Genomic DNA, 16061 nt, shown 5'->3' on the forward strand with positions numbered 1-16061 from the left:
ATCTGTTCTGTTTGTATGCATTCAGTATATCCTGTGGGATCGGAGTGTTTTTCCGCTGTGTCGTTCGAGTTGTCTTACACTAATTGTTCCTAAATATAGTACACAAATGTTAAATATCTGTTTACTGTATTTAGCAATAAACAAAGCTAACTGTTTTTCTTGCTTGTGCAGTATAGTATCCGTTAAGGTTGGAAAGTTATTTTTAACAGTATAAGAACTTTTTTTATTCTAGTCTTTGGAAACAACAGACAGTAAAAATTTATCTATTCCTGAATAAAAATGAATACTTCTGTGTATTATAAGTTGTTGATCTACAACAAAATACCAGCATATGAGAAATTGATAAGACAGAAGAGCCGCTGATACTAAAAAACTAATGAATGTAGGATTCCCGAAAGAATGGATAATTCCAATAACGATCGGATGTTATTATTATTATTATTCCTGATACCTCCAAGGAGTCCAAAGATTCATCGCGGGAGAAAAATTTATAAGGACTGGCCGGCTTAAAGGGGTGAAGCAAGAATGCTTTTCATCTTCCCCGTTATCTGTAGAGGACAGTGTAGGGATAAGGTGTTTTTGAGTTATTAAAGCTCTGATCATGGCAAGAGGGTAACAGCAATAGCCGAGCCTCAGTTAGAACTTCATTGGCTACAGCATTGCCATCCATTATCCTCCAAAGGTATTAATCACCGCATGATATCATGTATCCTATTATTGCATAATATATACTGAGTCTCAGTAAACAAAAGAAAATTCTTAGAAAAACAGAGTGAAATATACATAAACCAGAGAAATACACATAACATGAACACCAAATTTTATGAGATGATTTGCTGCTCCATCAAACCACATGTATTCCTGCCACGCCTAAATGAATCACCTGATCAACATTATTAGTTCATTGGATTAGCCTCTCCCTAGTTTAACTACTAAATGTATTAGTGGCTGTTTATTATTGGTTAGTTATTTATACTTTGCAAGCAAATCTCTTTAGCTCATCTCTTCTCATCTTTTTTTTTTTTTTTAATTATGCCATCATAAATTCACTTATGCCTAGAAATTATAGGATCACATGCTATATGCTTTACCTAGCAAGTTATGGGTCTCATATATCACAAATGTTAATTATTAATAACTTGTTTGGCATTAATGAAAGTATTTCTACTCACACTTATTCTTTCCTTTCATTTCCCATATCTTATAAATGATGGTTTGCATATTTTCACCTTTGGGTAATTCAAATATACCAACCAAACAGAGCATTCTCATTCATTATTGTTTTCTAATAAATCCTAAAACAGATTGTTCTCCCACTCTATGCAGATTTGGTTACAATTAATTGATAAATTAAAGTATTAAAAGTTATCCAACAATTAATTGCATTGGACCAATTAAGATGAGCACTGATGCACTATCTCAAAACTTTCATACATTGATAAAAACGCAACCATACTGTCAAATCTATGTGAATTTTGTAACATAGGTTGCATAATCCACATGACAGCACCGAAATGGGCATGCAACACCACAGATACACACACATGCATGCACACTACATTACAGACCAAAAAATATGGAACCTTTTCAAACCACTTCAGGCCTCCAGTAAGTAGAGAAATGACCTCATGGCAAGTGGGCAGCAATCCCATGGCAGACTATGAAATTCATCCACCACCTAAAGACAATCACAAACATCCAAGTCCATGGCAAGATATGAACACACAGCTTGTAGGTTAGAGAGTGGGCATGCTCATCACTTGGCTAACCAGGCCAGCAATGTAGATCCTGATGGCAACATTGTCATGTAGATAATAACGATGGTGTGTGAGGTGAGGAGATGTAAAACAATGGAGGGGAAGGAATCCAAGGTAGTTTTCATGCAAGAAAAAAATTTAAGTTCCAAAGATTACTTTGCAGTACATGATGGTTATAACTTTCTTCTCATTAAGAAGAAAGTTACAAGCATCCCTTGGCTTTTTTCAACATTGCTTTTGAACATGACAATTCAAGTACGACTTTAACTCTACAACAATACTTGAATTCAATCATGTTACCATCTTGCAATGAAAGATCTTCAGTACACACTGATGTCATAGTGGGCATTCCCCCCCCCCCTTTAAATCTATCTTATCACATCCTTTTATCTCATAGGATAGTGCACCTACACATGATTTAAATTAAATCACCCAGTAACAATTAAAGTCACTATCAAAGATCTTCTTCTTTTAATCTTGCCTTGTCTAGAAATGACACACTGATATGTAATTGTAAACGACTAATTCACTAAGTACTTATTAATGAAAATTAGCAATGTTCTACTGCTGACTAAGTAAAAATAAAGACTACTTGTTTGATCAATATCTAACACTTTTTCTGTGAACTTTATTATCTATGATGAGAACTATGTATTTTCTAGGAAATTTCATTTTGCTCAATTTTTTTATTTGCCTTTAATTTTCTTTTTCCTTTGTAAAATATATTCTTAGGACCTGACAATGTGTTTTCTCTCAGTGCGAATTTAATCTTTTTAAAACTGAACTGGTTCTAATAAATGAATTTCCATAATTCAGCTAAGCCAATTTTGAAAAGTCTTCTCCTCCCCCCTGAAATTCAGAAGGTATCACCAAAATGTCATTTCTATATTTTATATAAGGAGCCATTTTCATATGTAATAAGAATTAATTAATCATGACATACACTGAAAGTTCCAAGATTCTGAATGAATTAAACTGCAATGTAAAAATTGTAGAAAAATTTCTGTAATGAATATTTCGGGTAAGATTTATGAACTTATTTAAAAATATGGTAAGTAAAATTGTTAAAGAGAAATCCAGTCAAGAATAAGCTTCAAGCTACATATCATTTGTCAGGATCAGATTTCTACTTTAAGAGAAACAGGAAACCATAGGAATATAACCTGTGTCCATTGTTTCCTATATCTTTTGAAAAAGACAATAAGTTAAAACGCTGTTCAAAACATTACAATTAAAGGGTGTAAATAGAAAATATTATAGAGAAACATATACACAGCCTCTATATTTTGAGTCAATATAATTGGATGTACAGGAATATGGGATGAGGTAAAATTAGGTGTCAGCTATCTCCACTGTTAGTATCTACATGGATCACTCTTCATGAGGGAAAATGGCATTAGACCTGATATCAATCAGAAATATTCAACTCGGCTCCTCTTTATACAGATGATGTTATTATACTGCTAAATAAATCCAGTACACATATTCAAATCTCTAACTAAATTGAGTAACTGCTGTAAAAAAATTCAGAATGAAAATCAGCAATAAAGAGAAAACAGTGGGGGTTGCATTCTCAATGTAGAACCTATAAAACAAGTAAAATATTTTACCTCTTCAGACACAATTTTTAGTAAAGACAGCAAATTAAAGATGAAATAAATAATAGAATAACCCAAAGACACTAAGCTAACCATCTAAATGATGTTCAAACTAATTCTAACTTCTAGATCTGAGAGTTTCATTTAATTTTTTTTATCTGTTCCAGAACCTCTGCTTTAGAGACCAAACATGGAACTTTTTCAAGCCACTTCAGGACTCCAATAAGCAAGGTGGTGGTCTCTAACAGGCAATGAAATTCATCTCTCAACTAAAGACAGTCGTAAATATCCAAGCCTATGGTGAGATTTGAACCTGCTATATGTTGGTTAGAGAGCAGATATGCTAACCACATGGACAGAAGGCTGGCATTAGAAATAAAACTGCTGATCAAAAACTAGATATGAAAGATATGAATTCTGAGAAAATATACAAGAGTAGAGAGATACATCAGTGTAAGAATTACATTATGAAAAGATATCAGAAAGGAGTTTTCATGTAAATAGAATGGCAGAGATAAGGTTAGCAAAAAAAAGTTTGGTCCACAGCAAATTCTAACAATTTTTCACCTCGTTCATTTCCTTCTCTGAAACCATATTTTCCAATGACTTTTTCCCAACCATCATTATCTATTCCAACTTTGGCATTCCAATCTCCTTCAATGTCAGGATGCCAGGTAAAAAGACTGAGAAAGTTCAAAACTTAAGATCCAATAATACCGGAGACTTAACAAATAGATTAATCTAGAGGAAAATTGATGATGGTAAGCTAGAAATAACAAACTTATGCCCATAGTATCAGAGTATTGTGTATACCTCTTTTGAGAGTGCACATCAAAAGACTGATAATGTGATGATATGCAACTCAACTGAGACTTCAAGCACACTGCTGATAATACAACCTACTTTCACTACAGCAAATACTTTTATAACAAACTCACTCACTACAATAAACTTCTAAAAAGTCCTAACCAAAGGCCACAGGTACAATCCTATGATACAAAAAATTCACTACAGTAAAACTATCCACTATAATGAACTATTCTAGTAGTCCTTATCTCTACAAGTTTGGTATAATAAGAATTGCCTGTATACTGGTAATTTGGGTGTTTTTTCTCTCATACCCAATTTAAGTTTATGATTCAATACGTTCATCCAAAGTCAATTTCTTTATATGAGGTCTCACAAACATGTTCTGCTACTAAAAGATCAAAACGATTGTTTTTAAAGTTGGACAGTGATTCAGTAACACAAAAGGACTTGTTTCTATGAAGATGCCAATCAGCTTCTTTCTTATTATTAAACAGAAACTGAAAATAGTATGCTTCAGGTGAGCTGAAAGAGCAATAGGAATGAATGCATATAAATTACTATTGTGAAGGGCAACTTATTGAATACTTCTCCTTTGATTGATAAATATGAAAATGAGTCACTTATTATAAAAATGACAATTTGTGAAAAATCAGCCTGTGACAGCAAAAATATGGACAAGGTTTTCAAAATCAGCAGGAAGTAACTGACATAATTAAGAGCATATATTAGCAATATATTGTTACATATCACTGACATTCACATTCTAAAGAGTGAAAAAGTGCACGTAATATTTCAAAAATCAATCACTGTAGTATTCGGTTCTATTGCTCATGGTGTTATATTAGGTAAATATATTTTTCATGTGATTCCTACCCATGATAGACTTTTAGAAATCTATAATACAGCAGTTCTGTAGGCTGCTAAGTATGAAGCACTGCATAAAAACTGAAACCCAAATATACTGTATTCTACTAAAAACAAAGGACAAAACATTTTTTTGGAAAGCAATTACTGTTCATAAGCCAGCCATAACGGTTGTTTACATAATTCTAATGGTAATTTCTTCATTAAAGAGGTAGACAATTATAGCAAAAACCTTAAAACAAATGTATTCTATAAAATGTTTTAGTTAGGGAACTAAATTATTCATACACTATACTAAGATATAGATCTGTATAGTTAATATTATATAAGAAGCTGACTACTACGAATGCCCTTTGGAAAAGCTGAAAAAAAATCCATGAGATGCATGCTAAAATGCTACAATGTATACTACATACCTCTTGACTTCTTCTTTTCTTGGTCAAACATTATAACAACTTCAATTACCTTGAAAAAAAAAAAGAGGGGTTAAATGTCTGTATCTAAAGATATGAAATAAGACCAATATTCATATGAAATATGCTTTATTCTCTATACAACAGATTTTAAGAACATCTATAAATTTTATCCCACACTAACTTGTCTAAAACAAATTTTACTGATATTTTTTTCTTACTGGAGTGCAATTCAGATGAACAGGATTTTTTTGTGATGCTAACAGTGACATAGTGAATTTTTACACATATTAATCACCCGTTTCTGCCCCCAGCCTACAAAAAAAAGGATACATTGTGAAAGGTAAAGTTGATAGTTACACATTAATAAATAAGTTTTTAATATAAAAAATGAAACAGTAAAATTTGTTTTTACTGTTTCATTTTGTAATTTAAAATTTGTAATCAAATGGCATAGGCCAAGATTACACAATTTATGCTGTATTTTCTTGTATACTGACACCTGTGGAAGTAAAATTAAATTTTGTGTAGATATTTCGTCTTATGTAATGTAAGGCATCATCAGTACAAACAGCGAACAATAAGGAATTACAGATAGTGATAGTCAATTGCAGTTCCTTCCTCTTGTTTATATATTTTATCTTTCCATGTGAAGTAACCTGATGCAACTGCAAATTTAGATAAATTATTATTATTACGGGTATCTCCATGGAGTCAGTAGACTCATCGCGGGAGACCCCAACTTTCTCGAATTCATTTACAGACAAAGAGCTCACAACTAAGTCAGGCAATGGATTCCACACATTCACCACCCCCCCAGGCAAAAAACCTTGTTCTGACACCCTTGTTAACCACACTCTTTAATTTCCAGGGATGACCTCTTGTTCTTCCATCACTATCACACAGCTGAAACATTTCCCCTGCATCAATCCTATAAAAACCTTTCAGTAATTTAAATGTTTCTATCATATCCCCCTCTTCTCCACCTATCAACCAACCTCTGCAATCCACAAGCTCTCAATCCATCAATATAGGGAGCATTTTTTACATCACTTACCAACTTGGTCACTCCTCTCTGAACCCTCTCCACAGCCTCCTCATCTCCAAGGAATCCAGGTAACCAGACCTGAGCACACTAATCCATATGTGGAAGTATCAACGACTCCCAATCACTCCCATACTATTTATTACTGCATCATTCACCAAAGACTCACCCATACGTAAATCTGTTCTAGTTACTTCAGCTAAAGTAATCTCTATAGTCCAATTTCTCTGTTTAACGTTAAACTCAGTTTTAACTTCCAGTATCTCCTTACTGAGCACTCCCAATTCCTCATGCAGAAGATGGTCATTTTTCATTTTCATGAACTCCCACCGAAGTTCCTCCGCTATGGCACCCAACGTCAGCTTCCATTCCTAAACACTCCAGCCTATCCTGACACTTCTCACATACATCGACATTTTCATTCTTCTCACTTAGCCAGACCGACCATAGATCCTTCACATTCTTCAGTGCATATATGTAGCAGTTTCCGCAATGCATCCATTGCGAAAAATCTAACGTTGAGCCAGCCTTTCGTGTCGAAGTAGAAGTCCTGTGCACCGCTGACGTACGTTTCTTGTTGGACGCCATCTTTACACGTTGAAGTAGTGAAACAAACAGCAGCGAAAACACAATATATACAACATAGTTCCAAACAATAACACCACTGAAGGACACTTGTATCTAACCAATGCACAACTGCAGCACAATTTGAGACAAAAATCCACTATGTCAGATGGAAATTTTTGGGCTCGTGTCTCTTTGTGAGGAATATTAGTGAAGGGAGAGACGATGTCAAAGTTTACTAATATTTCTGTATCTGCCAGATTAATGTCTTGTTTTTATAAGAAATTCTGTGATTTTTTTTTTTTAATCAAAGAAGATGAGTGACCAATGAGGGGACAGAAGAGGTTAGACATAAATCTTGAAATTTTATGTGGGACTGCCTACAGAATCCACAATAGGTATAAGTATACAACTGCTTTTATGTAATTTTTGTGAGTCATATTTTAGAGGATCTTTCATGGTATGTTATGCATCTTTTGATGGTTTCCTGATCTAGAGATTTTTGATAGGATCATTAAGCTGGGAGTATGTATTTCGAGCATGAAGTAATTTCATTTTTCAATCATATGATTCGGCATCTATGGTGGTTATGTTATGCATCTTTTGATGGTTTCCTGATCTAGAGATTTTTGATAGGATCATTAAGCTGGGAGTATGTATTTCGAGCATGAAGTAATTTCATTTTTCAATCATATGATTCGGCATCTATAGTGGTATTACCTTGGTCAGCTTTGGTGATAATTATGTTATTATTATTACATTTTAAGGACTTAGGACTTTCAATTTTGATCGATGTGCATTATAGATCACATTGGCTATTTCAAAACATAGTTTATTAACTTCCTTACTAGATGACTGATGTTCTTTTCAAAGTTATGCATGAAATCTAAATAAGGAATAAGTTTGGGTGAAATCGCAAACTTGTGATATGTGCTGGTACATTTTCATCTTCAGCTAGAAGGCCAGTTAAGTTTACAACCAATCTGTCCATAGGTAATTTAGTTCTTTTTCTTTCACCGAGTTAAGTACTCCTTATCGAGATTTATGATACTTTTTCCAAAGGCTTCAGTGTCTGCATTTTTTGATCTATTAAAAAACCATACACAGTAAGTCGTGGTTTAATGTATTTGACAGATCAGCTTCTAATTCTGTTGTTTTTATGACATTTAAACTACCTTTTGTACCATATATTAAAGGCATTTCTGAACATTTGGCAAAAATTATATGAAAAAATACCAACTCATCGCCACCCATCAACCAAATTCATAACTGCTACCTTCTTCAAAAGACAAACTCTCACAACTGGTGCTACCTGGCATATAACCAAGTACCATGTTCATGCAGCTTGTCTTACTTTGGAAAAACAGAAAGATCTGTAAACAAAAGTATTGCTGAACCACATTTGACTTATCACACCTCACAAACCTGGCCTGGCACAAAATGGAATTGAAAACACCAAGCTGCTGCATAGAACCATATATAGACATGAACGTTCATAGAAAGAAAGTGCTGAAGCTCAATTTCATTGATCTAAACTCAATTGTAATGACTGCCTCACTGTTCCAAAGGATAATAATTTGATAATAATAAGTTGAGGATAATAATTTTTCACAAAAGTGTGGGAAATTATTATCCTCAACTGTATTAAATAAATGTATAATCTCTTAAAATTTATTATTATCATTATTATTAAGAGACCTCTAGGGAGTCAGGAACTCATTAAGGGAGGTCACATACCTGCACCAGCTATCATACTTATGCTAGAATTCATTCACACTGCTTGCACATACAACATCCAATCGCAATCCACTCCAAACAGTGGCATTCATTCTTAGCTTCCAAGGATGCCCTCCTGTCCTTTCTCCACCCTCAATAAATTGAAATCCTGCATGACCTTTAGAGAAGTTTGTAAATCCCAATCATATCACCCCTCTTTCTCCTGTTTGCTAGTACCTGCAGTCTCCAAATTCTCAATCTATCTTCATAATCAGTATTCCATAATACTGATATCATTTTTAACACTCCTTTGCACTCCCTTCAACATATCAGAATCACAATGGAAACCAGGAGACCAGACCTGCACACAATAGTCCAAGTGAGGTCTTATCAAGGCCTTGTAAAGAGGAAAAAAATGACATCCTTATCTTCATGTGAACGTTTGTTTCAGCATTGAAATTATGTTGGAAATTTTTTTTTCCCCTCTAAATCCAGAGTAATTTAATAATAAGGTGGTACACCTTTTAGCAACTCGTATAGGTAAATATGACTTCTCCATTGCTTCTGCCTTGGTATCACCGCTACTGGGTCTGGCTCCCACTGAGGAGACCCCAATAAAGGTCAAAACCGGTCTGGGTAGTGGCCTTTCCCTTAATGCATAGCATTATACACGTCTGCAAGGAAATGTGCTTTACATTATGGGAGATATTGAGACAAGGAGTGATGACAGCTTGGTCCACCTTTACCACGAGTTGCATCAGTCCTGAAGATACTTCAGGCTCAAGCTTTGTTTGCTTACACTTGGATAAAGGATTAAACTAAATTTATTATAGTCTAATCAAGTGTAAAATAAACTTCAAAAAAAAAAAAAAATACTTCTATTGCATAAAGGAGGTTCCAAGACTGATGTTGAAAATTACCGACCAATCAGCATATCAAGAGTTGTCATAGTATTGGAGAAATTAGTCAAGAGCAAAATACAGGAATGAATAGATGGAGATACTGTGTGTAGGGGGGGGAGCACTGTAATACTGGATGAAGGTAATAACGGGTTTACAGTGATACTGCTGGATTTTGCAAAGACCTTTGACAGGATACCACATGGAATTCTAATAAGTAAACTGCAGCACATGGGGATGGATATAGGACTGGTAAGATGGATAGGAGGGTGGTTAATGGAGAGATAGAGAGTAGTTAATCTAAAACAATAGAGTCCAAAAGAAGGCCTGTGACTAGTGGTGTGCTTGTCATAGGGTTCTGTTCTTGAACCACTGCTGTTTAATTTGTTCATTAATGATATAGGAAAGGATCTGAGAGAGGAACTGTTCAGTTATTTGCTAATGATGCAAAGTTGGGTAGAGCAATAGTTAATACAGATAACATCAAAATTTTGCAAGATGATTTGGAAAGATTGGCAGACTGGGCAAAGGAGAAGGGATTGTAGTTTAATGTGGCAAAGTGTAAGGTTATACATTTTGAGGTGAAAATATTACCAGCTATATACTACATTGTTGGAACTGTACTCCAGGAAATTGACAAAGTCAGAGACTTGGGAGTGGGATCAGCAATCTAAGTGATGAAACCCTGAGTCCACCATCCTTCACCTTCGTGTGGAAATATGCAGTAGAGGTGTCAGGCGGCAGTCGGAGCCATGATCTCACAGCTGAACGGGTAGCTCTGTCCATTCAGGACAGTTCTGAGATATATGTCCTCCCAAGCACCAACTTGTGGTAAAAGCGAGGTAGGAGATAAGGAAAGGAGAAACAGTCTTTGCTGGGGCTTGAGAGGAGCTTTCCTCAAAGAAGCGATCCCAGCTTCTAGGATAGAAGGGACAGAAGACCTTCCCTTTGGGGGTGAACATGATACTGAGGTATCTCCACTCTTCCAGGATGGTCAAAGCATGCAACCATCCTGGAAGAGTGGAGATAAAAAGTGGAGAGTGCAGGGAAAAACTCTATAGTCTCGACCTTAAGCTTCTTGTCACGACAAGAGCTAAAGAGCAGGACTTCTCTACATTAATAGAAAGGCCTCGAATAACCAGAATAAGATCGTCTGCAAAGGCCATAGCATTAAAGGAAGAAGCGCCTAGAGAGTAGCCTATATGGCTAGGAAGAGAGTGAAGAAACTCATCTATGATGCAGTTAAAGAAAAGGGGATATAGAGGATCACCCTGCACTGAGGGAATAGAAGTCGCACGGGACCCTGTAGTGATAGTGGTGGAGCTACCCAATTATAGCTCCATAACATAAGAAAGAAAGGGTTCCGGACATCCAGCAATAGACAGCGCTCGAAGGAGAGCAGGAAAGAAGACACTATCAAAGGCCTTTTGGAGGCTCAGTGATGCCCAATATAGAGGCTTAAGGTGAAGCCAATATTTTACTATAGGAAAATTCAAAATTCTTTATTCCTAACCAAAATTACAGAAATAAATGCAGCAACAGACTGATTTTTTTCTCTCCCAAACAGTGAATATCCATCCCTAAGAGATTATCCTGTCTCAATGAAGAATTTATAACCTTACATCTAATGAAAATCTCTGTGAGAAAAACTACTATGGACACTGCAACATAATTTTCATCATATACCTCCACTGTCATACACTCAAAGTTACTACAAACAGAATTTTTTTTTTTCATAATTCCATATCGTACATGGATTTTGATGCTCAAGGAAATGACGGAATCAACATAATCCTATTTCAAGTAATGTCCTAAACATTAACAAACTTGGATTTTATTCAATTCCCATCTTCCCTTTCATGTTAGGCTGAATGGCCTGTCAGGAGAAAGTAACTTGGCAGAGACAAAATTTAGCATTTATACGCCGGTAAATATGGTAATTATTTCAATATTAAGATTTCAACTGAAGATCAATGGCAGCATTATATTAAAAATAAGGAAACTAAGAAACAACTTGACATGTTAAGCATCCCGGAATGTGTGGGGTGGTCACTTAAATATAAGACATGGCATATTAGAGTTAGAGTAACTGTTTCACATGGTACTATCATAATATCCTGTACACTCTCTGAGAGTACTTGTCAGGAGTTTGATGATGACCGAAATTATTGGATTGGCAAATAAGTTCATTCGGTTTATGCCACTTCACTTGTCGCTACTGCACAACGATATTGCACAATTGAAAGGTGACATTTCACATAACCTTTCAGTGAATTTTTGTTCACCCTACTTCAGTTGCATGTGTGTAACATATTTTTAGAAATGGAAGGAAATAACGTACATTACCAGCATATTTTGCTTTTATATTTCAAAAAAGGCAAACGAGCTGCAGAGGCTCATAAAAAAATATGCAGCGTATATGGGGATGGTGCTTTAACAGAATGCGCATGCCAAAGTGGTTTGCCAAATTCCGTTCTGGAGTTTGACGTCAGTGATGCACCTTGTGGCAGTCACCCGACCGAGGTTGATTCAAGTGTTGTGAAAGATATTGTCGACAAAAATCGATCACAAACAGTGTGGGAGGTTGCTGCAGTACTGAACATATCCCATACAAGCATTGAAAACCATTTGCACAGCTGGGATATGTTTCAAAACTCAATGTTTGGGTGCCGCATGAATTGACTGAGGCCAATATGACTGCTCGCATATCCATCTGTGATTCGCTGCAACGTCACCAAGAAAACGACCATTTGACAGATGATGATGGGAGATGAAAAATGGATCGTGTACAATAATGTGGTATGTAAAAGATCATGGGGCACAAGAACGAACCACTGCAAACAACCTCGAAAGCAGGATTGCACCCAAAGAAGATCATGCTCTCTGTGTGTGAGGATTATAAAGGTGTTGTCCACTATGAGAATTAACCAATTACACAAAACTAGCACCACACAAAAAATGCACTCATCCAAAACACCTCCAATTCCAAATAAGTTAATACAAATTACATAAAGTTGTGTTGTGTTATGTTGGAGATTTCCTTGGAGAACCATTTGAAGAAGAAAAGTCATTAAATAAGAATAGAAATAATAATAATAACAAAATCAATATTCATTTTTGTTACTTGAATTTTCCTTTCTATGACACATTTTTCTTTTAAAAACTTTTTAAACAAGATCTTTTTAACTTCTTGAAGTTAAAAAAGGATCTTGTTTAAAGTTTTTTTATTATTTATTAAATAAAAAATATTCTACTTTTTCCAGTACTTGCACATGGCAAAATCTACTTGACATGTGCAAGTAGATTTGTTGAGCTCTGTTCAAAAAAGGGTGTTCTTACCACACTGAAATATGATAAGGGGACCAGTTTAAGGTACGGATTATGGAAGCTCTTGTAAATTGGATTATATATAAGCGCTGCAAAGTTTGCCAAATAAAAAAAAAAGAAGAAAAAAAAAGAGAAAGCTAAAGAGAAAGAGAAGGTCATTTATGAAAATTGAAACAACTATAGAGAAAGTACAGCGCCCTGGAATAGTCCTGCAGGTGTGGGAAAATCTGAAGTAACCTACCAACCAAACCTTAATATGGTTTTGTGACATGTTCCAAGATTTGGGAAACAGTAATTCTTAGACTTCCACCCTAGGCTGTCTACCAGCACTCACAGAGGGCGTGCCTCTTAGTACTTTAGGCTTAGTCTAATATCATCTACTTATTTATTATATATATATATATATATATATATATTTTGTGTGTGTGTGTTCTGTGAATGCATTATTAGAATTCTATTAATAGAATTCTCATTGTATCATAAATGATGTCTCTGCAATAAAGATTTAAATTCATGTTTAATTCTTTCACTGTGTTGTTTTCCTTCTATTAAATTTAAACATGAATGTATCCAGCAAATAAGCCTAAATACATGACTTCATATCAAATTGTCCTATTATCTCATAATGCACAGTAAACTTTCTTTTAATCCTTGGCATTCATTATAGTAAGGGTTACTACCCAGATTAATAACAAACTTTTAGGTCTCATAAGTGGAAGCCAGACATGTGGAAATATTGAGAGCTAAATCAATGGATGTATCAGAGAAATTTGATATGAAGCTGTGTCTATATATGAGCAACCTAGTCAGGAGGTTATCACACTTTTTTTCCATGCTTAGGTAAAGGATAAAAACAAAAAATACAACTTCAAGCATAATTTATTTTCTAACCAAGCAAAAAAACTAATTATAATTAGGATAGCATTCCAACTCTTTGGTATTCTCTTCTGTCTTGGACAGGATGTATAAATTTTACTTAGCAGTCATGACCAGTTTACCACCTGCTTTCAAAACTTCTATAAATATCTCATGTTCACCTGGTGCCTTTCCACTATTCATGCTTTCCATTGCATACTAAACTTCTTTTATAAAATCAAAGCTTATTTCTTCCTTTTCCATTTAGAGTACTACATCATTATTTTCATACTGGCTTAAGTTTTGAGAATCATCATATAAGTTGATATAGAAAGATTCCACTCTTCTTATGATCTGTTCTTTGTCTGTGATTAGTACTCCATTTTCATCTTTAAGGGCTATTCTTTTATTTTGTCCTATGATCAACTTTATATCTACATTATCAAACTTCTATCTTTTTGGAAGAATGCCCCTCTCCCCAGATATGATAAATTAATATGATAAACTTTTAATCAGTTTCTGTCTTTCTCATCTTTTGTTGATAATTTTGGATATCACTAATCTATGGTTGCTACATGTATTGAAATTATTTATCATGTATCTCAGTCTTACAATATATCATATCATTAAATCATTAAACACCTCTTTATTTGCACTCCTCTATGTTCATTTCCAGTTCTTCCTTTTTTTTTGAAGAAGTCATTCATTGAAGAGTCCTCTGCTTTCAGCAAATTCTATCAATCTTTCTCCATTTTCATTCCTCTGGTGCAATCCATATTTTCAATCGCTGCTAGATGTGCACTGCTCTTACCTACTTTAGCATTAAAGTCTCGCAAAAAACTGTAAAAAAATGCAGCATCGCTATTTACTAGTTGCTCTAGTATTTCATAAAATGCATGTATTTCATACTCTGTGTGGTGAATAAACTTGTATAATTCTTAATTTTAAGGTAGATTTCTGGAATTCTGTTTGTGGTGTATTTTATTTCTTGTATTTGATCTTTTAAACAGGATCTTGGATTGCCACCATAATTATAGAGTAGATGCCTATTCTTTTGATCTAATTCTATTTCCATATTTAATTTGCAATCCTCACTAAAAACTGCCATAATAGCTGAAATTTTCTACATGCCTGGATTTTTACAGTTCTGGTCTTTTTATTGCCAATTTTCATGCTAAATCTGTTTCAGCTGTTACTCAATTTTGTTAAGGGATCCTAGAGACTTGCATTGGATTTATTTAGGAGTATAACATCTAAATAAAGCAGAGAGCAAAAGGATGATATCTCATATTACAATATCAAGGTTAATGCCACTTCTTTCAATAATGTAACATACACATTATTATTATTAGTAGTATTATTTTGTGACACCTCCAAGGAGTCCGAAGACTCATCGAGGGAGGGCACTGACTTACAACTCTCCATCATCTACTGCTCACCACCACCACTAGTATTTTTTGTCTGTAAATTGTGTGTGTGTCCTAAAGCTGATTTGCCTGTATGTGGGATGAAAAATCCAAGTTTCCAGGAGGAAAAAACCCTGCTACCTCTATATGAGATTGGCTAACTAATCTTCAATGGAAAAATTCCATATAAAGATTACTTCCATCATGACGAGAATCGAACTTAAGCCTTTTCCAATCAAAGGACGCGAAGTACTGTCGTTCTTCCAATTGCACTACGGAGGCACTTGTACACAGATGATTATACACAGATGATGAATAAGAGTAGGACACCCTTGTCTCACATCTGATTTTAGTAACCACTTTCCTGCCTATGATTCCTTCAATTTTAACTGCCAACGCAGAACTTAAAATATAGACTATCTTTCTTCCTTCCTTGTAATCATTTAGAATCACCCACTCCAGTATTTCTGATGTCTGATTTTTTAAAATTGATTTGTAAATAAAAAGCATTACTCCTGCTGATAATATAATAACTGTCAGGCTATCACACTATTCTATATACCTCTTGAAGCTACACTACAAAATGAGGATGATTTTACTGTTAAAATAGTTCAGTGATTCTGTCCATATCTAAGAAAAGACATGGGTTCAAATATATGGCAAGAGTGAAGTGTTTTTTTTTTTTTTTTTTTTTTTTAAACCCCTGTCAAATTAATGGTCTCATTGTGACATAATTTGTCTCTTGCAGAAAACTTAAATTAACCGCAGGTGTAATACACATACAGACATTCCACACAAACACATGTG

General features: G+C 34.7%; 1 protein-coding gene across 1 annotated transcript in view; it reads right to left on the reverse strand.

The window, feature by feature from the left end:
* LOC150108597 (uncharacterized) overlaps positions 1–16061 on the reverse strand; it is a 186253-nt gene that overhangs the window by 112784 nt on the left and 57408 nt on the right. Inside the window, exon 6 of the mRNA XM_090416046.1 lies at positions 5446–5494. Within this exon, the coding sequence (XP_090272172.1) occupies positions 5446–5494 (49 nt within the window). The remainder of the gene's footprint in view (positions 1–5445; positions 5495–16061) is intronic.

Source organism: Typopeltis vanoorti, chromosome 3 (genome assembly GCF_054136105.1).
Source record: "Typopeltis vanoorti isolate ZY-2024b chromosome 3, IOZ_Tvanoo_1.0, whole genome shotgun sequence".
Classification (NCBI taxonomy): domain Eukaryota; kingdom Metazoa; phylum Arthropoda; class Arachnida; order Uropygi; family Thelyphonidae; genus Typopeltis; species Typopeltis vanoorti.